General features: G+C 36.7%; 1 protein-coding gene across 3 annotated transcripts in view; it reads right to left on the bottom strand.

The window, feature by feature from the left end:
- Nucleotides 1–27,764, bottom strand: part of vps72b (vacuolar protein sorting 72 homolog b) — a 39,584-nt gene that overhangs the window by 4,477 nt on the left and 7,343 nt on the right. Inside the window, exon 1 of one of the 3 annotated variants that reach the window (XM_067448503.1) lies at nucleotides 475–1,284. The exons of the other annotated variants lie outside the window; for them this stretch is intronic. Coding sequence (XP_067304604.1) covers nucleotides 475–591 — 117 coding nt within the window. The 5' untranslated portion in view covers nucleotides 592–1,284. Of the gene's footprint in view, nucleotides 1–474; nucleotides 1,285–27,764 lie in introns of those variants that run through there. 3 annotated transcript variants of the gene reach the window in all.

A 27,764-nucleotide genomic window follows, 5' to 3' on the forward strand; every position in this document is an offset into this window, starting at 1 on the left:
TTTTTTTACAAAGATGCATTACAATATGTGTTGTGAAAAGCTCTATACCATATGAGATAATATATATTGTAAAAAAAACATTCATTGAGTTGAAATTAATTTGAAATAAAATGAAATAGCCACATAACCAAAAAGACAACTAAAGGCAAAATATTCATTATTTGGTAAAAATATACAAAAATGCATTTAACCAAAAAGACAACTAAAGGCAAAAATATTTATAAATTGGCCAAAATATACAAAAAAAACTGATATACTGTACATTATGAGTTAACATTTTTGTTAATTTTAAGCATATATGTGGAATAAATAAAAGAGACTCCATGTGACATAGCCTGACAGTCTCAAGACAATACAATTCAGGGTGACAGGGCACATTTTTACAGGTAGAAGTCCAAGGTATAAATGCATTACATCAGCGTGAATATGTCAACACTAGTCCAAGACAAGCCGTCCGGTGATATCATCACTCACGTCGTGAAATCCTCCATAGGTGGTCTTGTAGAACTCATCCTCCTCCTCTGCATCCAGCAGTCTGGACATGCGGTTTCCCGCAGTCTTTCGAGGAGCCCTGCTGAAAGCTAAACTCATCCTGGCATCTAAATCTACTTCACAATTAATCAGATATGTAAAAACAATAAGACACGTATATATAATAAAATGAATAACATGAGAAGTTAAAATAGAGCAGGTTTAAAATAAGACCAGATTTCAGGATATGACTCAAATCTGTTGAGCAAAGCAAAATATAACTGTATCATCAGATTAATAAATTAAAGGTTTTTACATTATTATAAGATAATACCAGCATGACAGCTGAATAAACGTCAAACGCACTAGTCTAATGTGGCAGTTGGGGAGTAATCGATGAAGCGATCGTGTTCCAGACCAAAGTAATAGACCTGATTCATTGCACCGCACGGCCACCAGGTGGAGACAGAGGTGCGGTGAGTCGGCGTCTGAACGGTCTGAACCTATTAACTCTGTGGTCTGAACTAAAGTACCCTCGTGTTGGGAAATAATTATTCAAGCTCATCTTCTGAAAATTTATGACACCAGACCAGATATCACACAGCCTATTAAAATGACATCGGTAAAGTATTGGCTATTCATTGAAATATATAGCCGTCATTCTATTTAGAGGTACATTTCAGGTCAGCCAAAAAGTCAGAAAATTTGTATTCTTTTTTGACCAATAAACTATGTGGTTGAATAATATATGCCCTTAATGGGCTAAATTAATTATTTGGCAAGCTTAAGTTCTAATTACTTTTTTTTAAATGTTAATGAAAATCAACATTTGATTCATTATTTTCTCAACTGTGTTACGGACAAATGCTGTGTCATAAACCCACAGTATGCTACATTTTTCCTTACCAATATTTCCATCTCAAGAGATATCCCTATATATTATTCTGGCGGTTTAGTTCACATTTAAAAGATTTATGACATAAAAACCACACATAACACAGTTGACAGACCAAGTAACACCAATGACCGGAAACATTAGAAGGAAAAGAGAAAACTCTTAAAAATGATAACTTTCTTTTTTAATTCAACAAAAATAAGTACAAGCAATTAATAAAATTTAAATTAAATTGTCAACTATGTGAATCATTGTCAACTGTTACAGTTGATGGGTAACACAGTTGACAGGTACCAGTTGACATTTCGCCCATTTTTGGGTCTTGTGCAAACTGCTGGCCTTGGATTAGTTGGTGGTTGACCTAGATGAATTTATGTTTTTATATTTTATATTCTTTTTACATATTTATAAATATAATATGTGATGCAAGTTTACCAGAATATGTTGATAACACCAGTTGACGGTCAATTAACCTACTTTATGTGCCGACAATAATATAGATCATTGAAGAGGAGAAGTTATCATTTACCACACTGTCTTCAAATTTACCTCCAAAAAAGGAATGACTTCATTTGATGTCGGACATGTGACTTTGGAACAAACCATTGCTGATTTATAGGGAGTAACACAGTTGACACTGATTTCTCGGACACACACAAAGTGGATGATATAATGTAGATGCATGATCAAAATATTTTTAAAAACAACTCTCTCATAATTTAATGATTATTTCGGACAAATATTTATAAGAGATATATTCAGAAACATGCATTTTAGTGCTAATCTGAAGATCAAAACCTCACATTTACCAAATCGGACAGCACAAAAACAGCAAATTACAGTATAGAATATGACATTTTTGCAAGATAAAAGATGGGTATCTGTTAGATTTTTATTTTTAATGAATAATAAATGCCCCTGATATACAAGCAATCAAAAACATTGTCTAGGGACTTTACCTTTGAGGTGTTGAGGGGAAAATACCATGGTCAAACCCATTTTGATTTAAAATCTTTGCAAAAGTCCACGGGGGAAAGCGAGAAATATTACAGAGAAACTGAATTCAAAAACAAAAACACTTTGTCAAACTGTAATCCTTTAAATTAGATGGGCTTTACATTATCACAAGACTAGAAATTTAAAATCTGCATTAATTAATCCTCATGTTGGGAAATTATTCAAGTTAATCTTCTAAAATATTTGACAAGATGCCACACATGCTTTTTAAAATGGCATGAGGAAATAGTTATGAAGTTTTCTCACCCAGTATCGGAAATTATTTGAGAGTGATTTGATAAAGAGATTACAAATTATTTTTAAAAATCTAGACTCAAAGAAAAGCAGCATTTACCAAGTGATATAACATCATGTCAGGCATAACCTAAAACATACACCCCTAAAAAATAAAGGTGCCAGGAAGAACCAAAAAGGGGTTTTCACAGCAATGCCATAGAAGACCCATTTTTGGTTCCCTGAAGAACCATTTTGTTAAAGGTTATTTAAAGACCATTAAAGAACCATTTTATATTCTAAAGAACCATTCGTTTCAAAGAAAATGTTGTGCAATGGAAAGTTTCTTTGGATATTAAAGGTTCCTCATGGAATACAACCCGCCAAATAACTTTTTTATTTTTAACATATTTTTAAGAGTGTATTTTCACCAAAACTGATTCCAACAAACTGAATAATTTGAGATATTCTTAAATAATTTGCGATATGGTGTGATAGGGGCTGCTGTTCTCTTTGTTGTTAAAGTTGTGGCCATGGATCATTGGTATTCAGGGGTCAGCGGCAATATGGTGTTTCTATAGTTAATAGGGGAAAATATAAACACTATTTTATCTGTCTATTTATATGACAGAGTGGATATGTTATGCTTGACAAATCTTGTCAACAAAGTATGAAGGTTAAATAAGAGTAGAACATTTAAACTGTTTAGTGCACTTTGTCAAATGCTGTGAACTTCATGATATATATATATATATATATATATATATATATATATATATATATATATATATATATATATATATATATATATATATATATAATTTTTATGAAACTTGCTTACTCATTTGGACGCAGCCTTTCAAGAATGTTATTGAAACCAAGATTAAGTTCTTCAAATTTTTATATTTTGATGTAGTATAAAACACAAACAAGAGCAACATTCCGGCAGCATTCCATATGATTTTGCCTTTTGACATGTCATGATTCAGTTGAACAATTTTAAGATGTTTAAAAAATGCCTTCAACATAATCTTTTTTCCAAGAATAGCAATGCAAGTGACTGATTTTATACGTTTTGCAGAACTGTGGAAATGGCCACTCACTAATCCTTAAAAGTCTCTTTATGCAGGACTTCAGATTAGCCCAAAATGCGCTTTATATTATGAGAAATGCCAAATATTTTAATTAAATTTAATCATTAATACAGTGTCTAGCGACTTTACCTTTGAAGAATTGAGGGAAAAATACCAAGGCCAAACCAACTGAATTATTTTTCCAAAAGGGGGTTAAAAAAAAGAGAAATGATACTCATTACCATATTACATACTGAAGTCAATACAAAACAACAACACTTTGTCAAACTGTAATCCTTTAAATGAGATAAGTGGCACTCATCACATGACTATAAAGTTAAAATCTACCTTAATTAATAGTATCTTGGCAATGATTAAAATAAAACATCCTTGGCTTGCAGGAAGAATTCCCCAAGAGATCAAGATCATGTGATTTCCATGGTTCTGTATTTGTTTTCCCTTTCCTGGTGTGGGAAAGATTAAAGTACACTATGAAAGGCCACCCATGCAGATCTCCTCCATCCAACCACACACACACACACCCACACACATGTTGGTCTTTGTGGTTTACAGGGACTCTCCATAGACGGAATGGTTTTTATACTGTACAAACCGTATTTTCTATCCCCTTACACTGCCCCTGCCCCTAAACCTACCCATCACAGGAAACATTCTGCATTTTTACTTTCTCAAAAAAAACATAATTTAATATGTTTTTAAAGCTATTTGAATTATGAGGACATTTGAAATGTCCTCATAAACCACATTTATAGTGTAATACCAGTGTAATACCCATGTAGGTATACAAATTTGTGTCCCCATAAACCACATAAACAGGCACACACACACACAAAAAAACCCTATCCAAATTTCCCTTGATGGCCAGGGATGGCCAATGTGCAGGGATTTTAATAAAATATTTAAAGTATGTAATTTCCCAAAATGGTGCTCATGGTATTTTTTAATCTTTGAATTTAACCGACAATACACTTTTGCCAGTCTTTTTCTGGGAACGTAATGAATGCAGCACTAACAGAACTCAGTTGTCCTTGGAACAAAGCTGCAGTGTATGTTCTGAGCAAACATTCAATGTCATTCCTACTCAACCCATTTACATTCATTTGAAAAAGGTAAAACATGTGCACACCCACATGCTCCATCTTAACTACAAAGTTTACATACTTTAAACTTTTGTTGTGTTCTAAAGCATTTGTTTTGAAGGTGGTTAAAAAAAAAAAATTCTCTGGCATGCATTCATTTCCTCCCACGCTGAAGGTTATTTACGGTAGAGGTGTGCCAGCATTGTTTTAGGGATAAGGAATCAGGAAGATGGTAATTCTGGGACACTCCTCCGAGATATGGAAATCCAATGCAGATGTAAAGCTTCCCTGTGCAAGATTACCACCATTTTTGACTCAGGACAAAATGTCCTAGAATCGTGAAACAGCTGATTCTAGAATTTCTGTGTTGAGAATGAGCAGGTTTCGGCTTTTACGAAAGAATGGCGATGTCGTCAATGAGAGCTTTGTGTTGAGAATGGTATTTGGTTTCTTTTCTCTTTGATGTCTGGCTTTCGTCTTCCCTGTTTCTCTCTCCCTCTCTCCCTCCTGCTGTCTCTGTACTACACAAAAACATTTGTGAAACTGAGAAGGGACACGCTCATTTGCAGAAGAAATGAAAGCGCTCCGTGACAATATTGCATTATATTGCATCGACATTAGTGGCGTTACAGACTGGAGTCTGTTTGTTGTTGTTGTTGTGCGACGCAGAGCTCAAAGGCTCTATCGTAGGCCGTGTGATTGGTTCCATGTGAAGGAAGTTGTTGTTAGGGCCACTGAATACAGACATTATTCTCAGAGCTACAGAGGGAAAAGATCTCACAGCTTTGGAATGTGAAAACATGGGGCTGCTGGGAAGCGGGGCTTATGAGGGTGTTACATATCCCATACCCCCCTCCTCATCTCTTACTGGCCTATCTGGAATGCAGACCACACGCCGAAGCCAGATTTTATCAGAGGAAATGATGAATCATATAAACATCAGATAGAAATTGGTTTCTGTCCAGCATTAGTCAATGAGTATAGAGAAACACAATGCAATAAGTTCAAAAATTAGTCCAGTTTGACTTGTTTGACCCAATTAGTATTAATAGGTATTTTAAATCTCAATGGGACACGTATGTTTTGAGGTATTTGGGTTATATAAGGTTGTTGAGTCTATAAATTAGGTTGAATCTGCTTTTGTTTAAGCTGTCATTCCCTTCTGCCTCAGTGTCCATGTCAAAAGCATTACATCGTGACATTACATAAGGCCAGGTTTCTGTTTGGGCATGTTTGGAAACTGGACTGATGTTTTGACCTGAGAACAGAATGTTCTTGTCTGAATCGGCGGTGACGCAATGTCTCGGGCGTCCAGCCCACCGCTCACATCATGACCTCTTTTTACTTGAAAGAGAGAGAAGAGTAGGTATACGTGCTTAAAAGCAGTCATTTGTGATTCAGATCAAGACATGCATCAGCATCTTTAAATTGCAGACGTAAATCACTCATGTCATGAATGCAAGTCATTCATGTGGCATTTTTCAAAAAGGGTACATTTTTGTCGTTTGTCAAATGGTCTATGAAAGCAAGTGCATTTAACCTTAAAAAAATGTTAAATATCAACCTCGGGTACATTTTTTTGTACTTTTTTAAACCATTTTTTTTAACCAATTTGGGACATGTTTTTCAATAGATATTTTTTAGCAATAAAATTTCAAATTAAAATAGTCAAAAGAGTAACTGGGTGGCAAATTTAGTATAAAAGTTAAGCTGTTAATCATTTGTAGTGGACTAGTTTGTTTGTAATAAACTGAGACATACAAAACATACAAATTTGTGGTCAGTATATTTTAAATCTATTTTGAAAGAACTCTTATGCTCACAAAGGTGGCATTTGTTAGTGTTTCAAATACAGTAAGAATAGTAATAGCCTTGTGAAAATAGTTATAAATATTATTTAAAATGTAATCTGGCAAAGCAATATTTTCAGCAGCCATTATGCCATTATGTCTTCAGTTACATAATCTTTCAGAAATCTTTTTAACATGCTGTTTTTGTGCTTTATACACATTTCTTATTTTATTATCCATATTGAAAAATGTTGTGCTGCTTTACTGTCACTTTTGATTAATTTAATGCATTCTTAAACGGCAGTGACATGCTCCCTAAACATTAAAATGGTTATGTGAACAACTGTCTCCCTTATCAGGCCAAAAAGATTTGCACACTTAATAACACCTCTGAGAATAACAAAATTTATCACTGCAAACATTTGAAACTGCCAAGCAGGCAGTAAACCCATTTACCAACATGCACCGCATCACTTTGCTCATATAAATTTTCATTAAATGATACGTCAAAGTGTGAAAATATGCCATAAATCAGTTTAAAAGTGTCGGGCAGTAAACACCACAGCAGGGGATTCAGGCACATGTGACTGAAAGGTGGACAATTAAAATGACAAGACGTACTCAAACAAACATACATTGATATACAGCTATATGTCAAACATTGTCTGGCTATCACCAGAACAAGCTAAAACTTTTAAGATTGAATATTAGTCTGGGGAATCTGCTCTGTATTTTCTACTGCACAAGAGGTGTGATCATATGTCTCTGCAGGATAGTAATAGGTGTTACCCAAGGGGGTAATCTAGCACTCGGAAAGCGTAGCACCCATAGGGGTGGCCATTGCTAACCAAGCCATCACCTGCTGTTAGCATCCCATTGACTCCCATACGTTTTTGCGTCACTTTGACAGTGAATAACTTTACATCTGAGGCGTTTAAAGACTCCATTTGTCCATTGTTTATTTATAAAGAAACACGACAATGTATAAAAGGCTCCATTACCTTGTATCTTACACTATCGCCCCATAGAAGCTGTTTTTTTTTTTTTTAAATAGGCTAACGATTGCGTCATAACCAACCCAACCCGACATAACCGACCCGTCGCACAGTAGAGAAATTACCGTATAGACAGGAGGAGACACTCGGGAGCAATCTTTTACTGTCTATGAGACAGTCGGGGGGACGTGGAGACATAAAGTCTGATGAAGTCAAGCGAGAAGAATGGGGAGAAGCCCATGGTGAGCCAAAAGCAACGGGACAAAACATTTAAACAACGTGATTCAGATTTCCCTTTCCACAACTACTAGAAGACCTACAGCTGTCAGACAGGTTAGCTCACGTCACATCTACGTCGTCAAGCTCAGTCTGAGCCTGCGCAGTTCGCTCAGCCATCAGGAAGTGAGTGCTTCTAATTGACTTCATTTTCTGCCGTTGATATCTATGGGGTCGCTGTGTTCATTTCTTTTACGGTCTATGGTGTTACCACATCAGTGGGCGTGGCCATAAACAGAGGTTTAGGGGTCGGTCGGAAGGGGATCATTTTCATTGCGTGATTTATAAACACCCACAAATTTAGAGACCTTTTTTCTGCAGAGATCTACTCATCAATGGGCAGTTCAAATGACTGTACACAATTGAATAGTCCTTCAACCAATCAGACCAACAATCCACCGCTTCTCTATCTATCCTTGTGTTAAACCCGCCAACAGTGTGCCAGGTGGATAAGTCGGTTTGTGATTGGTCCTCGCAAATTTGTAACAAAAGCAGGATAAACGTGTACAGGTTTCCAGCCTAGGGCAAAATCAAATCACCGGCAGATCAGGCTGGGTCTTTGTCAAGCACATTCTGTTCTTAATTGCACATCCTGTCATGGCATACGTGCAGACATGAGTGTTGCAGCATTCAAATCAATAGTGCAGCATTTTAAATCTCTCCACCAGTTTGTTTCTGTGAATAAACATGATTGATTAGAATTTAAAACACTTAAGTTTTTATACATGTTTAACATACTATATTGTAATTCATTGTTAATCTCCAAATTAATAAAGAAAAAACATTAAGACAGTACATTTTACATACTTGTTTAATAGCATATTCTTATGAACGAAGGCCAGTATCATGTAACTTTTAATTTAAGTGAACTCAAAACAATCCTCATAAACCCATAATAAATGTCATCTTTACCTGTGGCCTTCCTACCCGTCTAACAGGTAGGAAATATACAGAAATTGAATAAAGTTATCAAACAGTCTGCACTGCATAAACTACAAATTAAATATAGATAAATCCTTATTAAAGGTACAATAATTATTTATGCAAGACAATAGTGATTTATTTTCTCTATTCCCTTCTCTGATTAACACATTAATGACAGACAGCATTAGTGGTACTGTCACTTTAAGATTTGCGGCTGCTGAACATGACGTGGATCTCACATGCATCACATTCAGATCAACTCTTTATGTTCATTTAAGATTTATTAACTCATTTAAGACTGGTGCTCGAGCCCCTGCCCCTTTGAAAGTGAAAGTGCTCTTTTCGATCGCACCACAGTGCCCCTGCGAATGTGATTTCCAACAGGGGGGGGGGGGATTGGGGGGGGGTACTGACCTGGCCCCCGCGGAGGTCTGTGCACATTACCGCAGTCAACGTCTGAAAAAACATTAAAATGTTGTTTTAAATTAAATAATTAAGTAACCTGGTTGCCTTAAAATTGTGAGTTTATTGAAATAAAAAATGTGAGTTTATACAATGAAGGAAATTGGTTTCATATAATTAATTCAAAATATTATTGTATCTGAACCACATAAAAATGTGCTAAATCATGAAAATAGCACAATTTGGCATGTTTCACTGTGTCATTACAAATAAAACGCTCAATTACCAAATATTCTTACAAAATATTTGAATAATATTTGAATAAAGGTTGTTGATATGTAGGTCGGTGTGAAATAAACGGTTATGTAGAAATTAAGCTAAAGTGCCAATCTCCTCCCGAAAATCCAGAAAATTTCCATTGGTGCCTCAGTGACAACTTGACTCAGTGAAGCTGTCAATCATGGAGTCACACCCCCCGTTTATATAACATCAAATAACTAACTAAAACCAAATTTATTTAAAAAACGAACACATGAAATGAAATCAGCGTGATAAAAACTGCCTAAAATGATAGAAACCATATTTGGGAAAAATTATTCAAAGTGTAATTTGATACACGAATACAAGCAGGGGCAGGGGATATGAGCTATACTGGGACCAACCACCTGGGGGGCAATTGATCAAGGCGTTTTGGTTTCATTTTTTAACACGAGTGCTGCAGGTGAGGACATTTACAGACAGCGCGTTATCTTTTGTCTTTTCGTTTGAATGGTTTAAAATCGCTTACATGAATGTGATCCAGCCAATCCGAAGAATGACAGAAGAAAAAAACGATGCTGTTAATTGCGTTAAATATTTTTAACGCATTTAACTGTAAAAAAATGATTTGCATGCATTAACGCATTAACATTGACAGCCCTAGATTTTATTGTTTACTCCAGTTAATGTCATTTTGGTCTTTAAACAGAAAGAAGTAAAGGTGTATTCTCCTTTATAAAGGCACATAAAAGGGTGTACCACATGCCAATCATTCCTTACCTTATGACATTATTGTTTAGAGGCAGATACCGTCCAAACTAAACCAAATGCCTAAACAACACTCACAGACTGAAACTATGAGCCACTAACCACATCGTCTTTATGCATGCCTCTGCATGCACTTATCAGTCAGCTTGTTGTTTGTCACATTTTGATTTAAACTAATTCTGATGGCTATTCCTTTAACGTTATGTTTGCCATTTGTTCTTTCGAGGTGAATAGTGTCTATTAATTGAATATACCAATAAATGTGCATTCTAAATAAAATCTTTACACAGAAGAATTTGATCTATTTAGCAAGGCTATGTGAGTAATGTGTTTGACAATGATGATGACGAACCGAAAGATGAAAGAATGGTAGTCACACAAGAAGTACATTCAATTCCTTTTGATTAAAAAACTTGATACAATCGCAAACTTAAGCAATGAAACGAAAACGAAAAGAAAAAGGCTGACTTTCGAGATTTCTGGTAGCTTTATCATGTCACTGAAAAGTTATTGTTTGGAAAAACTCCCCCAGTTGAAGCAGCCAGCTTTTATTTCCCAGAGAGGCGTGTAAACAAGATCAATGAACGCCAGAACACAATGACATCAAAACATCAGGCTGCGGCTTTCAACGGATCAGACTGTGCCATGCTGGTAACTTTAGCTAACAGGACAAGCTGTGTCATGCTGTAGGTGACATTACAGGCACAGTATAGCAGGAGTGTGGCAGCACTGTGTACATTGTAAATATCTGTGGGGGAGTTTAAAGAGAGGAGGAGCATTTAAAAACTTCAGGCCTACTTCCAGTGAGTGCACTGAGATATTGAGATGATTGAAGTGAAAATGACAACAAAGCCCTGCTGAAAATGCGTTTCTAAGTAACCGAACCCTGCATGGGAAAAAAGAGTTCAGAGAGATCATCTGAAATAAGAGTCGGTCGTGGGAACAGAACAGTGACAAGTTCTCACATGTTTATAGTTACTGTCAAGTTCACTGACAAGGTCAAGGTCAGTGTCCTATCAGAGGATAAATATCTTGAGCTCAAGGTTATTTGGTTCTTACAACATGGTAAAGTATTTAAATCATGATCATATCAGAATCCATCTATATTCTATGCATTTGAGGGCAAGAAGTCTTATCGTATAATTAGTAGGTATTCATTTTCTATGGGGGGGGGGGGGGTAATTTTTTGGGAGCTGATAATATATCCATAATATATCCATGATAATATTCTCATGAACCAGATATTGGTTTTGTTGCCAACAATGTGTTATGAGGGGGTACTAAAACTTCAAGGGGCATTAGAAATAGTTTTATTTTGACAATCATCAATCACAAATGGTTGAAACCAATCACAAACATCAAACAATCAACAAAAAATACTACTAATTACAACTAACACCTCATGTATAAATGTTAATATTCATATAAGCCAGGCAAACACATACACACGTTACTTTGCTGACTGTCCCCTGTCCCACTGTAACTGATTCACGGATCCAGTCTTCCTGACTCTCCTCAAGCTCACTGTCAGAAGGAATGACCCTCGATCATGTTCCTTCTGCCCATAAATTAATGTTCTTGTGTCCATTTTTTGCAAGTAGATAGAAAAACATTGACTATTGGTGCGTTCAAGTCATGTCAGAAAGATTGTACGAGTTGAACGCACATGAACGCACACCAAAAAGTCGTAATTATGAGTGGGAAGCAATGGCGGAAGCAAATAGTTTTTAATCATGATAATTGGTTTCTGAATGCTGACAGTACAATGTAGTTTGTATGCATTATGTGTACAGATAATGAAAAAGAGAGAGATAAATTTTGCCATAAAAGACTATCATTTAGCAAGTTTATGAGCTGATAGGCTTGAATGACCAAACAACGTTTCCCACCATTCTGTGTGGCAGCATAATAATAATAATAAATTACATAATGTGCCTTCATTATGTTTTCCGAGCTTCAAAAACAAACTTCCCAGGAGGATTTGAATGCACTACATGGTTCTAACCCTATGATATTGACTGAACAAAAGTGGCCAAACTGCACAATGTTGCCCTGAGGCAACAAACAAACAAAAAACACAGCTTTATAAAAACTAAATAAATCTTTAAACAATCAAACATAATTCTTTACATACTGATGCACATTAACATATTCTCTGTTTAAAATTATTTCAAAATATACATGTTAAAAAGGGATATTTATCTTACCAATTGGTGGCACTGTGTCCCATGTACGGCTTTGTTTCATTAAAGGACTGCTCCACCCCAAACAAAAGGCAACGCCCACTAAAATTGCATATCATTGAACAGACATGGCAGGTGATATTATTGTATATTGTGACGACTCCTGTGTTTAGTGGGGTTTCCCCAGGCTGAGGAGGATGGTTTGCTGGCTCCGCCCTCAACTGGCTGTTCTCAGATAGCTTGATTAAGCACACCTGTTGCTGACATCCTGTTGGGCCTTGTTAAAAGGAGTCTGAGGAAAAGGCCCAAAGGCGTGGCAGGCTGGACTTGATTATTGCTTTGTTTGACTTTGATTCTTTGGTACATCCAACACTACAACAGCACATTACCCTTTCATGCATTCCTTACACAACACACTGATTCCTGACTGTTATACTTAATACTGTCTCTTTTCTGTATAGTTCTATTTTGTTAATAAATTTGGTATTTTATTTCGGCTTTCGTGTGTGTCCCAATCTTTGTTGCGTCCCTATGAGCCACGGGGCGTAACATATATTAAAACATTTATAAAATTAAAATTAAAGGGGCGGTGCTGCCGGTGCATGAGAAGTCCAAACAAGTAGTTTTCAAACAAATACCATATACGTAAACATAAATTGCTGTCATTTGGATTTAAATTAATACAAATTAATAAATATATAGACATTTACTTTCTTAGCACACATTATTAGTCTTGTGATTAACAACTTTAAAAAAAATCTGGAATGGCATTCCTTATCTGATGATATCATTTTGACGGACTGGACAAAACATTCTTAACCACTACCCACCAACCAAAATCAAGCCCCGCTTTTTATGAAATATTTTGTCTCCCTCTGAAATACATCATAATACTTAAGTTGGTTGCAATGTCTGGTTCATGCAGACTTTAAAGTTTTCGCAAAAAAAAAAAAAAAAAAATTTGAATTACAATGTACAAAATATGCAGTTTTTTCTTGCAGTGCAAGATATACACTGAAACATATTACATAATTATTATAGTGTAATAGGTTTGTATAATTATATCTTTACTATAACATTGATATTTTTGAGCCCCTAAACCTATAACCATTCCTCAATGATATTAAACAATGCAACAGGCACTCAGATGAATGTACAGCAAATTTATCATAGTTAGAATATACTATAGTTTTTAGACTGGGTAAACCCAGCCTGATCAGGATGGAAACCTGTACATTCATTTATCCTGCTTCTGTTATACATTTGTGGGAACCAATCACAAACTGGCATATCCAGCTGGCGCACTATTAGCAGGTTTAATACGATGACAGAGAAGCGATGGGTGGATGTCCGTTGTTCACGCCTCTTGTGGTCTGATTGGTTGAAGGACTATCCAATTGCGTACAGTCATTTGAAATATGCTCGTTGATCACACCTCTTGTGCAGTAGAGAACACAAAGCAGACTTGCCAGACCAATGTTCAATCTTAAAAGATTGGTGATAGCCAGACAAGATTTTTACCACGCCTAACATAAATCATAATGAGGGCACGTTATAGCATGAATGTTTAAACTCTTTAATCTGATTTGCCAGCAGTGCATCTGAGACTCAGATGCACTGAAGGTTATCTGACACACCTCCACTCAAGTGGATAAGGTGAATCAAAAAAAAAAAAAATGTTTATGTTATATAAGTTGCCGTGGAATTTACTGTTTCTATATACACAGATATTTACTGGCGGTCAACAGTCCTCTGGAACATTGTTCACTACTTTTCTCAAAAAACAAAACAGAAAGGAATTTGCGTAGGTAGGCATTCAAAACTTGCAATAGCAAGTTTTTGGAATGTACAAAACCCCTATTTGATGGCAGTGTTTTTGCAACAGAAATGTTCAATACAAATGTTGTATATTGATATATGGATGAGTAAAAAATAAAAAATTAAAACTAAGACACCTGCAAGTTCCTCAGAACCTTTGGCCTATTTACAGCTTTATGCATGCAAAACAGCTGACATGCCTTTTTCTTTTATCCCTTTATACTTATTGTGTTTACATTGTATCACCTGCAACATAAAACCTCCATCTTCTGAGGAGTTAGTCAAAGCAAAATGTTTCTTTATTTACATTTCTTCTCAGGCAAAGTTTTACACGCCCTGGAACAAACATGCTGCAGCAAGCTCTTCCTTGTTTACTTTTTCCAGGACACTTTGGCTGCATTGACAGAAATGCATGGGTATTTTGAAATTCATGATAGAAAATAATTATAAATGCATAGACATCACACAAACATTTTTTTTATCTCGCCCACCACAGATGCATCATGCAAAATAATTGCAAATAATTTTATAATCATTTCCTGGATGCAAATGATTGTTTTGTTTATTTCCTTGTACACATTCCTAAAAGCTACTGGTATGTAATGAGCTGCAAAGAGCACACATATAGACATAATTAATTAATAAAGAAGTGTGAATTTCCAGCATCACAAGTACAAAATATATGTTCTAAAAACACTTTGCTAATGTTCCCATTATTAAATTATGAAAACATTATTTCTGAATGTTACCTGAATGTTTTTTTGTTTTTTTTAAAATGTTTTAAAAATGTTTTTTCTTTGGTGCACTGTGTGATTTAGCGGCATCTAGCAATTAGGTTGTGAATTGCAATTGCCCACCACTCACACCTCCCTTTCGAAGCACATAAGCTACAGTGACCAACACAGGACAAAACTGTCGTCGCCTGAGACAGCAGAGAGTAGCTTGCGCTCTGTAGAGCAATTTGCCCGTTTAGGGCTATAGTATGCTGTAGAAACATGGTGGCGCAAAATAGCGATTTCACTGTAAGGGGAGCCGCGGTGTATACACTCAAAAAAATTATAGGAGACTTCCTGTGACGTCATGGTTGAGGCGGCAGCCTGATTTTTACACTCCCAGAGGAGAACTTGTAAAAACTAGCCAAACTTTAAATATAAACCTTATTTTCTGCAAAAAAATACTCACAATAAGCAATCGAAATGGCCTGCAATCGAAAAGATACAGACAAGAAGGGTAAATTATCGAAAAAAGATGAACAACCGAACCCAAAGGACGAGGGAGGAGAAGAGCACATGGCGGCAGTGCTAGCCGAGCTGCGAATACTAAGAAAGGAGCACGCTGAGGCCTCTAAAGACACTAAAGACTCCTTAGCAAGAATAGAAGCCGAAGTAGACGAAAGGATCACAAAATTAGAACAGCGTGTGACTGAATACGAACAGAGGCTGAGTGATGCAGAAGACAAATCGCAAAGAAACGAGCGAGCCCTTCATTACTTGCTACAAAGAGGGGCCAGCTTGTCCGCAAAATGTGAAGACCTAGAGTCCAGAGCCAGACGGAATAACGTCCGCATATACGGCGTGAAACAAGATGAAGAAACCAACAAAGACATGCTGAGTTTTGTAAATGATCTCATCCGAACCTCGCTGACATTACCAGAAGAGCTCAAATTAAATATAGAGAGAGCACACCTCTCGCTGACTATGAAACCGAAAGACGCAGCGAGCCCCCCGAGATCCATTATCGTCAGATTTCTGGACTACAGAGTCAAAGAAACGGTAATCCAAGAAGCATGGAAACATCGCGGAGGAGTGCCATATAACGGACAGAGGATTTTCTTTGACCAGGACTACACGTCAGACATCCAGAAGAAACCCAAGCAAGTAAGAGACGTGATGAAATTGCTTAAGGAGAAGAACATCAAAGCTCAATCACCATTTCCTGCCAAGCTGAAAATTCACCCGAAAAGTGGAACGAAAACCTTCACGACCCTCGCAGACGCGGCCGCAACGCTCGGAGAGCTGGGTATCCAGGTTCAGTTGAACGAAAGAGAGTCACTACAGGCGGAACTTTTGAAAAACAAATGGATCGAGGCTTCAACGTCAATCAGAGCGAATTCAATGACCAACGCGGATTTGAAGAGCATTCTCCATGGTGGCCATCGATTAACAAATTAAACATTTCTGAACTGTGAGTAAAATAGTGATTTATAAAAAAAATAAAAAAAATAAAACGATTTAACTTACCCTGTAACACATGTTTGGTTAGTGTTATTATTTAAAGATAACTAATAGGAGAGGACGGGTTCTCCTCAGTAGAGCGGTTTTTGTTTATTTATTATTATTTATTTATTTATTTTTCTTTTCTTTCTTTTTCGTCGACGTCTACACTAGGCCATATTACAGGCAACTTATCACGCGTAAGCTATACGATAGTTGCAACACCACTGTGTGCACATCCCCAGAGAGACCGCGGTCACAACCCTGTCCTTGTTGAGACTGAGTTTATGCTTCTCAGAACAGCTGGGTTTTTGGAAGTTGTTTATTTTTTTCTTGTTGTATTTGTGAGTTCTTGTTCTCCACAATGGTGGAAGTTATATGTTATTCGTACAATTAAGCGGTCACATAAAACGCTTTGTTAACACGGGTATGGGTCTACATTTGGAAAAGTAATGTCAACTATAAAGGTCAAAATCATGGGATACTGTTATCCACATGGATAAACTGATTGTAGTAAGCTATAATGTCCATGGATTAAAAAAAGAAAATATTCAATCAACTCAAAAAAATTCAATGTTCAATTGCACTATTACAAGAAACCCACTTATCAGAGAATGAGCATATTAAAGTAAGAAGGGAATGGGTTAATTCAAGGAACAACTAAATCTGGAAAATAAAATAAAGCTTTTAGAGACACAACACAAAAAGACAAGAATGAGCAACATTACCACAGAACTAAAGGAGGCAAGAAAAGCCTTAGATAAACTCCTGTCATATAAAGCTGAAGGTGCTTTAAGATTTTCTAAACAGAGATATTACGAAATGGGGAATAAAGCTTCTAGCATTTCAACTTCGTAAAGCTCAAGCTAATTGTACTGTATCCAAGGTTTGTCATCCTACTGAGTAGAACAGTATCTCAACCCAAAGAGGTAGCAGATGCCTTTGCATCATTCTACCAAAATTTATATAAAGAACCCAGATTACAAACATCGGGAAAGGATACTGATACTTTTCTTACTGACTTAAATCTTCCCACACTATCAGAAGAAACATCTAAACAGATGATAACATCAATTACAGAAACAGAAATAAGAGAGGCTATAAAAAGATTGAAAAGCAACAAATCTCCAGGAGTTGATGGGCTTCCTGGAGAATTCTACAAGTGCTTCATAAATGACCTTGCGCCTGTACTAACTAAGGTGTTTAGATATTCTCTCTCTAAGAATATTCCTCCTGAGACATGGTCACAGGCCATTATATCTGTGATCCATAAAGAAGGGAAGGACCCAACACTCTGCGAAAGATATAGACCCATTAGCCTGAATATGCAATGATCAGAAAATACTGACAAGTATTTTAGCACAGAGAGTTCAAAAACATATCACCACTTTAATTAAGCCAGATCAAACCGGATTTATTCCTAATAGCCAACAATATAAGAAGAACCCTAAACATAATTACTTGCGCTAAAAGAGTCAAACAAACATCAATGTTAATAAGCTTTGATGCGCAGAAAGCATTCGACACTGTAAATTGGGATTTTTTTATACAGAACGCTATCAGTAATGGGATTTCACCCAAAATTTGTAGATTGGGTCAAAGTTATTTACAGAAATCCAAAATCTCGCATCAGGGTAAACGGATGCTGCTCTGAGTTCTTTGACCTACACAGGGGGTTAGGCAAGGGGACGTTCAAGTCTTAGTCCTCTGCTATTTGCGATAAATATTGAACCCCTGGCAGCATCTATAAGACAGAATGAGGAAATAAAAGGCATAAAAGACATGGGAAATAAGAAGCACAAGCTATCTCTTTATGCAGACGATATCCTGACCTATATAAGGGATCCAGCTCTTTCTGTCCCTGCACTGCTAGACACCTTAAAAAAATATGGAGAACTCTGTGGTTATCAAATTAACCAATCGAAGTCAATGATGCTAGTTGGACATTGGCCAACCCAATTATCAGAAAGGCTTGATTTCCACTGGTCCCAAGGATTCAGATATTTGGGAATTACCATAACGACAGACTTATTAAAACTTTTTACAGCCAATTACGGGAAATTACTGGGCAACAAAAAAGCGGACCTTAGTAGATGGGAAATTCTTCCACTCTCCCTGATAGGAAGAATAGAAACTATAAGAATGAACATTTTACCAAGGTTGCTCTTTCTCTTCCAATCACTACCCATATATATTCCTGCCTCCTTTACTATATTAGATAAGTGGCTATCCAAATTTATTTGGCAAGGAAAGCGACCCAGACTTAATTTTAAAAGACTGCTTTGCCCAAAGGAAAATGGAGGCCTGGACTTGACTAGCCTTAAAACATATTATTGGGCAGTTCAACTGAGATCAATGGCTGCGTGGATGTTCCAAGATACTGACACTATATGGGTCGGAATGGAGCAGAGCGAATGTCCAAATTTCCCATTAGATTCAGTTCCATTCCTAAACCAAGACATATGGGGGAAAAAGAAGATTACTAATGTATGGAGTAAAAACACCTTAAAAATATGGTCAATTGTGAGGAAGAAACTACAAATTTCCATGACTATTTCCAGAGCTATAAGGATAGCAAACAATTGTGAGTTCCCCCCAGTTAGGCTGGACAAGGGTTTCCTGAAATGGACGGAAAGGGGTCTGGTGGTTTTGGACCAGCTGTTTGACCAGGGTATTCTCACAAAAATGCGTATAAATAGTACGAGTGTGCAATGTCGTGGAATGTATACGCCAAAACTCATTTTGGCGTGTCTATGGCACACTGTTTTTCGCATGCATATGATACGCATTTTATGGCGTATTATACATACGAACCCCCCACCCCACCACCTTAAACCTACCCAGGCGCGTGAAATATATACGCCCCACTACCCTAAACCTACCCAAGCGCGTGTCATATATACGCCATAAAGTGCGTATCATATGCACGCGAAAAACAGCGTATCATATGCACGCCAAAATGAGTTTTGGCATATACATTCCACGACATTGCACACTCGTACTATTTATACGCATTTATGTGTGATCGGGTTGGTTTGACGGAGCAGCCTTAAAATCATTTGAACAACTCAAAGATAAATATGAATTACTGAACCAAGACTTCTTCAGGTATCTACAAGGCATTACCTCCAAAATCATCAAGAACGGGAAAGGCTCTCTCTACCAACGAAAATAGAGCGTTTCTTCATATCAATAACAGAAGGAAAAGTAAAGTCAAAATTCATCTCACATATCTACAAAATATTGTAAGAAGAATTTAAAGGAAATAATTTAGATATTAAAGAAAAATGGGAATTAGAAATGAACACAATATTACAGACAAGCAGTGGGAGACTTCATGCAGTCAAGGACACGGGGTAACCAGTAGCCCTAATTGGAGGGAATTCGGATGGAAAATCAAAATGAGATATTTTAGAACTCCATTCATAACATCAAAATGGAGCAATAATTCATCTGACTGTTGGAGGGGTTGTGGCCTGGTGGGAGATCACACTCATATATTTTGGGACTGCCCAAGGATATTGATATCCAAATGTATATGTGGACTGCAGAGATAAGGATTTTTCCCCACACAGGTTCCTTGTTGGGATGAAAGATATCCATGGACTTTAGACCTGTAGATCTGTAGACCCGCCCATGACACTTTACTGCACTATAAATACTGTACCATCAAAATGTTAATCCGTGACATACTGTATGACAGCATCTGACAATATGAAATAAAATAAAAGTTTAAAAAAAAATGATTCTAGCTGTTTGCTGAGTTAATTTAAATAAAATAAGCTAAAACAACACAAATCTTTCATTTTTTACTTGTGTCATTTTACTTGATTTTATTAGGGTAAATTAAATAAAATTTGTTAAATGTTAAGTTAACCTAAACCATTTGTGTTGAGACTACATGAATCATTTATGTTGCGCTGACTGAACTGGGCAGTGTATTTCTATTTCCCAGCATGCTTTGCATAGGGATGCCTCAGGAGAGTAAATGTTGAAATGAAGTGCTGTTTAATGTGTTTTTTAGTGAAGGGAAAGACCTGTTAATGTTTGATGTTATATTTGACAGTTATATTGGACATTTAAAAGTTGTGTTATGTTGTTTTGATTTTTTTGAGGTAACCATTATAGTGAAGTGTAAACCTTGTGGTTTTGAGCTGTGCTATTCTCAATGAGCTGAAACTGTGCTAATGCCAGTGATGATAAATGCTTTATCATTGCTTGCGTGTTACAATTAGCAAGTGATCAAGTGATGTTGACTAATAGTTTTTATAGAAATAAAGAAAACTAAATCATGTGACACAGTTCCCATGGAATAAATGTGGCCATCAGTTCTATTTCTCTCTATCCTATCCTACTTTATCTAGTTGGAATGCCATGATTTTTAGTAGTTTTGATTAAATGATTTTAAGCTAATACAACAAGATTACAACAAATTTGTTTAGTTGAGCTGACACTATTAAATTAAGCTGTGCCCAACCATACACTCTAAAAAATGCTGGGTTAAAAACAACCCAAGTTGGGTTGAAAATGCACCAACCCAACAATTGGGTTGTTTTAACCCAATGGTTGAGTTGTTCTTACCCAGCAATTGGGTTGTCTTAAGCAACATTTAACCCAACCACTGGGTTAAAACAACTCAACCATTGGGTTAAAACAACCCAATTGTTGGGTTGGTGCATTTTCAACCCAACTTTAACCCAGCATTTTTTAGAGTGTAGTAAATAAGTTGATCCAACGTAAGTACATTAAATTGGAATTACAGAATTGCATAATGCTGAAATAAAGCAAGTTAATCATGTGGAAATACTTTCCATGATTTTTTTATGTTCATTCAAAGAGTAATTTTTCTGAGTGTAGACAGTAAAAGAAATGGACAGAGTGTTCCCATAGACGTCAACGGCGGAAAATAAGGTCAATTAGAGGCACTCACTTCCTGATGGCTGAGCGAACTGCGCAGGCTCAGACTGAGCTTGACGACGTAGATGTGACGTGAGCTAACCTGTCTGACAGCTGTAGGTCTTCTAGTAGTTGTGGAAAGTGAAATCTGAATCACGTTGTTTAAATGTTTTGTCCCGTTGCTTTTGTCACACTATGGGCTTCTCCTCATTCTTCTCCCTTGACTTTATCAGACTTTATGTTTCCACGTCCCCCCGACTGTCTCATAGACAATAAAAGATTGCTTCTGAGCGTCTCCTCCTTTCTATACGGTAATTTCTCTACTGTGCGACAGAGTCGCGTTGGTTATGACCCAATCGTTAGCCTATTTTTACAAAAACAGCTTCTACGGGGCGATAGTGTAAGATACAAGGTAATGCAGCCTTTCATGCATTGTCGTGTTCCTTTTATAAATAAACAATGGACAAATGGAGTCTTTAAACACCTCAGATGTAAAGTTATTCACTGTCAAAGTGACTCAAAAATGAATGGGAGTCAATGGGATGCTAACAGCAGGTGATGGAACGCTTTCCGAGTGCTAGATTACCCCCTTGGTGTATATAGATGGAAATGGCTCATTCTAAGGTAATAAAAACATAATGGCTCATTATGTAAGTTCGTAATACACCACTGAAAACATAGTTATGTATATTATATTGCATTTATTTGAATAGATCCTCATAAATACTACACACTGCACCCTTAAGAGAGCATTTCATTTTAGCATTTGCAAACTTTATAGGAATGTTACTTTATGTTTTTTTGGTGGGCATCCAACTACAATGTTTAAGAAAAATAAAACGCTCAATGAACAATATACAGTCTTGTTCAAAATAATAGCAGTACAATGTGACTAACCAGAATAATCAAGGTTTTTAGTATATTTTTTATTGCTACGTGGCAAACAAGTTACCAGTAGGTTCAGTAGATTCTCAGAAAACAAACAAGACCCAGCATTCATGATATGCACGCTCTTAAGGCTGTGCAATTGGGCAATTAGTTGAAAGGGGTGTGTTCAAAAAAAATAGCAGTGTCTACCTTTGACTGTCCAAACTCAAAACTATTTTGTACAAACATTTTTTTTTTCTGGGATTTAGCAATCCTGTGAATCACTAAACTAATATTTAGTTGTATGACCACAGTTTTTTAAAACTGCTTGACATCTGTGTGGCATGGAGTCAACCAACTTGTGGCACCTCTCAGCTGTTATTCCACTCCATGATTCTTTAACAACATTCCACAATTCATTCACATTTCTGTGTTTTGCTTCAGAAACAGCATTTTTGATATCACCCCACAAGTTCTCAATTGGATTAAGGTCTGGAGATTGGGCTGGCCACTCCATAACATTCATTTTATTGGTTTGGAACCAAGACTTTGCCCGTTTACTAGTGTGTTTTGGGTCATTGTCTTGTTGAAACAACCGTTTCAAGGGCATGTCCTCTTCAGCATAGGGCAACATGACCTCTTCAAGTATTTTAACATATGCAAACTGATCCATGATCCCTGGTATGCGATAAATAGGCCCAACACCATAGTAGGAGAAACATGCCCATATCATGATGCTTGCACCTCCATGCTTCACTGTCTTCACTGTGTACTGTGGCTTGAATTCAGAGTTTGGGGGTAGTCTCACAAACTGCCTGTGGCCCTTGGACCCAAAAAGAACAATTTTACTCTCATCAGTCCACAAAATGTTCCTCCATTTCTCTTTAGGCCAGTTGATGTGTTCTTTGGCAAATTGTAACCTCTTCTGCACATGCCTTTTTTTTAACAGAGGGACTTTGCGGGGGATTCTTGAAAATAGATTAGCTTCACACAGATGTCTTCTAACTGTCACAGTACTTACCTGTAATTGCTGGGTTTCATTTGTTTTCTGAGAATCTACTGAACCTACTGGTAACTTGTTTGCCACGTAGCAATAAAAAATATACTAAAAACCTTGATTATTCTGGTTAGTCACATTGTACTGCTATTATTTTGAACAAGACTGTATATTTGTGCTAACATTCTACAAACATTATTAAAGACCATATAACTTTGAATAAACACTTTTAATGTTTGGAAGAATGTTTGTTTAAAACTTTGAAAGAACCTTGCCAGAACATTTCTGAGAATGTTCCCTCTTGGCTGGGATCTGTTTCTCTATTTTTATTTTTATTTTTTTTGGCAACATGTGACAAAAACTCCAGACATTTTCGATCTTTGAAACATAGAAAGGAGAACTGCACGGGTAGAAATAAAATTCCAGAGGACTGCTTTTTTCTGTTTCCCCTTCCAACATGATCTCATCCACTAAAAAAAAATCCAGTAATTCATGATTACTATCTGTGTTCATTCGGTGATTCTTAAACATTTGATTCTAATTGGACAGTTTGGGTATTACGATTAAACAGATAAACCTCACCAGACAGATCAAAGTACAAGCCACATACAGGAGTGTGTCTAATGGATCATTCTTAAACGTCATCCCTCTATGACAACAGCTGTCAGTGTCTGGTTGTGTTTTGGGGTCATTCAATCATCTTTTTATTATTTGGTTGGTTACAGGAGCAATGTGCTCATGAACTGGCTTTTTTTTAAAAATTACTAATGATATTTGTGTAGTTTTTACATTCAAAAACATAACTAATAACTAATAGACTGTTTTCTACACTGGTTTTGAGGCTCTCTCCTGAACATTGGGTTTTGATGGGCGTGCCGCACTGGAGACTTGGAATTAAACGCACATGGCTAAGATTTGCATATTCAATGAGCTTCAGCTCCCCTGTCAGTTCAGTTCACATGAGTGAGGGATTGTTTTGAAAGCGGTAACCAGAATAATTCTTCTCTCACATAGCTTGCAAACACCTTTATCAAACAGACACAATAATTTATCTCTCATCAACCCGCGATTGATTGGAATATTATTTTTGTATTACTTGGCCCACCAGATTGGTGGATATAACCACGTACCGCACACACACACACACATACACGTGTGTGTGCCCAGATCAAAAAAGGAATATTATTTCACTATTTGAGATTCACCGGCCTGCCGACGGGCGTACGTATTGGTAGCCCGTCTAGAAAACACATAGCCCCGGGTTACTATTACATATAAAAATTTACTCACATAAGTGTGTTGCACCATTCCTGTCGGATCTAATATAGTAGGCACAACATTGTGTTTTAATCTCAATATGTCTACAAATCCAGCTCGACCTGAGACTTGTTTACAAAAGATTCCGCAGTTAAATGAAGCGATTGCGAACATGCATACATCGTCTGGCTGCCTAGCGCGATCCGAACAGCTCCATGAATCAATGGGCTTGTTTTTATTCTGTAGAGCCGTGGTTCGTCTCATGATTACTTCAGGATGAAACACATGATCGTTTTCTGGGCCTGGTGTCTATAAAAGTTTTTCTTTGACTAACAAGGAAGGTTTCAGCTCTGAAACTTACAGGATATTTTTATATTACCATAACCTTTTATAAATCAAAAGCTCAAGTGAAAGTTGATTTCTTAATTCATCACCCCTTAAATCTGCAATTCATCCTTTTTTTATTTCTCGGTGAACAAAATAAACAAAAAAGTATACTCTCACAAACAGAAACCAACATAATATAAAACAAATATAACAACATAATATAAAAATAAAACAGTAGGTTACAAATATTTGCAGGTCTGATTAAAGTAATGCAGTTTTGGACAGTGGTAAAAGTACTAAGAAGTTAATCACCCCTTACCCGAATCTTTTATAAGGAAAAGTGTAACTCAATATATTTCTACGTGGGCGAAGGAATTTACCTCAAAGCATTTGGGAACTGAAATGCAACGTGAACGCTATTCAAAAAAAAAAGAAAAGAGAACTGGACACTATAGTATTGGTTTTTATTTCTCAGAAAACAGCACGATGAGATACACAATGAAACAGATAGTATAGAGAACTTAAAGTGAAAGTACTTAAATTAATATAAAAATGATTTTCATAAATTACATCATCCAAATGCTGAAAAGGTGCATATTTTATTTATTTTTTATCCCTTAAAAAAGCACAGGAGCTAACAGAACAGAATATAATAGTGCTTGAATGAATAAAAAATAATTTACATAAATCTTAAGTAACAAGCCATTTTGCAAGAACACTGTGACATCACACAATGTGTTATAGTGGTGATTTATTGCTAGATCATTTTCAGGCCATAATATATATAATTATATATAAATATACAGATATTATATCATATATATAAAATTTGGAATTAATTAATAAAGACTTCCGCAGAAATTACAATTGAAGTAACAAAATTATTTCAAATTATTTCATAATATGCTCTATTTACACTGTAAAAAGTGATCAGTTGACAACTTAAAAACCGTGAGGAACCCGTTGCCTTAAAAAATTATACACGTCATGTGTAACTGAAAAAAAATATTATGTAAATAACTTAACTTTTTTCAAATACGCATAAAGTTTATCACTTAAAAATGTCACGGCAATGTGTTTCCTTAATTTTTTAAAGGTAAATCAACTGATCACTTTTTTCAAACCTGGTGGTATTAAAAAATACAGCTGGAGTTGCCATGGTATAAAACAAATCGGTAACGATTTATTTTGACAGTAGACTGTCTGCTTAATATCTGCTAATTCTATGATGATCTAGCGTTGGGAATGTTACTTTAGAAATGTAATAGGTTATAGATTACAAGTTACCCTGTTTAAAATGTAATACATAGTGTAAATATGTCAAGTACCTTATTAGTAATGTAGGCTAACTGATTACATTTGATTACTTTTTGATTACTTTTCTAATTTCCAGCACTGGAACGCATTTTTATCACTTGCAAAGGTGGCAACTTGCAGACTGGTTAGCCTGAAGCTTTAAGCGGATTGCCATGCGCACCACATCTGCATGGATTGCCATGCAGATGTGGTGCGCTACAAATTCAAACAAGAGAAGCAATCAAAAGCATCAGAATAGGCATCACTTTACTAAACGGCCTTTACTAAAAGACATCATGCACAGGCAAAACAACTAAATATTTTTATATATCCTAGCCTTTTAAAGAAAATATTCAAATATAACCCTTTTGTAATCATTAACATTTTCATAAGTAACTGTATTCCACATTTTTTTCTCAGTAACTGTAACTAATCACAGTTACATTTTTTTAAAATTAAATTATGTAATCTGGTTACTCCCCAACACTGCCCCCAGACATTCTACTGACAAGTAACCTTGCAGTGTGTCAACTTATTCTAACCATACGCCTACCAGTCTACTAATACACCAACACTGTAATGAGAGTCTTCAATAATCCATCTTCAATGAGTCAATCTTCAATGAGATTGAAAATGTAATCCATCTTCAATGAGTCCCTTGCTACATCTGTGGTCCCAACCTCATTCAAAAAATCCACCTTCATCCCTGTCCCTAAGAACAGTAAACCCTCTTGCCCAAATGACTATCGCCCAGTGGCTCTCACGTCTTTAGTCATGAAGGTCTTTGAGAGACTCATCAAAAACAACATCTGCTCCTCCATCCCTGACACCTTGGACCCTCTTCAGTTCGCCTATCGTCCCAATAGATCGACTGAAGATGCCATCTCTCACGTCCTCCACTCCTCCCTCACACACATCGACAGCAAAAATGGGAACTATGTAAGACTGCTATTTATTGACTATAGTTCAGCCTTTAACACCATCATTCCCATTAAGCTAACTACCAAACTCCTGGATCTCGGACTGAACTCTTCTCTCTGTCACTGGATTGAAGATTTCCTCACTGGCAGACCTCAGGTGGTGAGAGTAGGACAGTTCACCTCCACTTCCATCACCGTGAGTGTGGGAGCTCCACAGGGCTGTGTCCTCAGTCCCCTGCTCTACTCTCTCTACACGCATGACTGTTTGTCCACACACAGCTCCACCTCTGTCATCAAGTTTGAGGATGATACTGTTGTCCTGGGCCTCATTTCCAACAACAATGAGACCGCATACTTGGACGAGGTAGTGCAACTGACATCTTGTTGCCAAGACAACTGTCTCCTTCTGAATGTGAACAAGACCAAAGAACTGATTGTGGACTTCAGGAAGAGACAGCAACGGTCAAATTCCCCTCTCATGGTCAGCGGGACACCAGTAGAGAGAGTGAACAGCTTCAAATACCTGGGTGTGAACATCTCCGAGGACCTGACCTGGACTGCACATATCCAGACACAGGTGAAAAAGGCCAGGCAAAGACTGTACCACCTGCGCCAGCTGAGGAAATTCCGGGTCTCACTGAAAACTTTCTATTCTGGAGCGATAGAAAGTTTACTGACTCAGTGCATCACAGCGTGGTATGGTAACAGCACCAGTTACGACTGCAAAGCCCTGCAAAGAGTGGTGCGCTTGTCCGAGCGCATCTCAGGGTCAGCTCTCCCATCTCTGCAGGACATCTACATCAAACGA

This window comes from Pseudorasbora parva, chromosome 7, assembly GCF_024679245.1.
Source record: "Pseudorasbora parva isolate DD20220531a chromosome 7, ASM2467924v1, whole genome shotgun sequence".
NCBI classification, from domain to species: domain Eukaryota; kingdom Metazoa; phylum Chordata; class Actinopteri; order Cypriniformes; family Gobionidae; genus Pseudorasbora; species Pseudorasbora parva.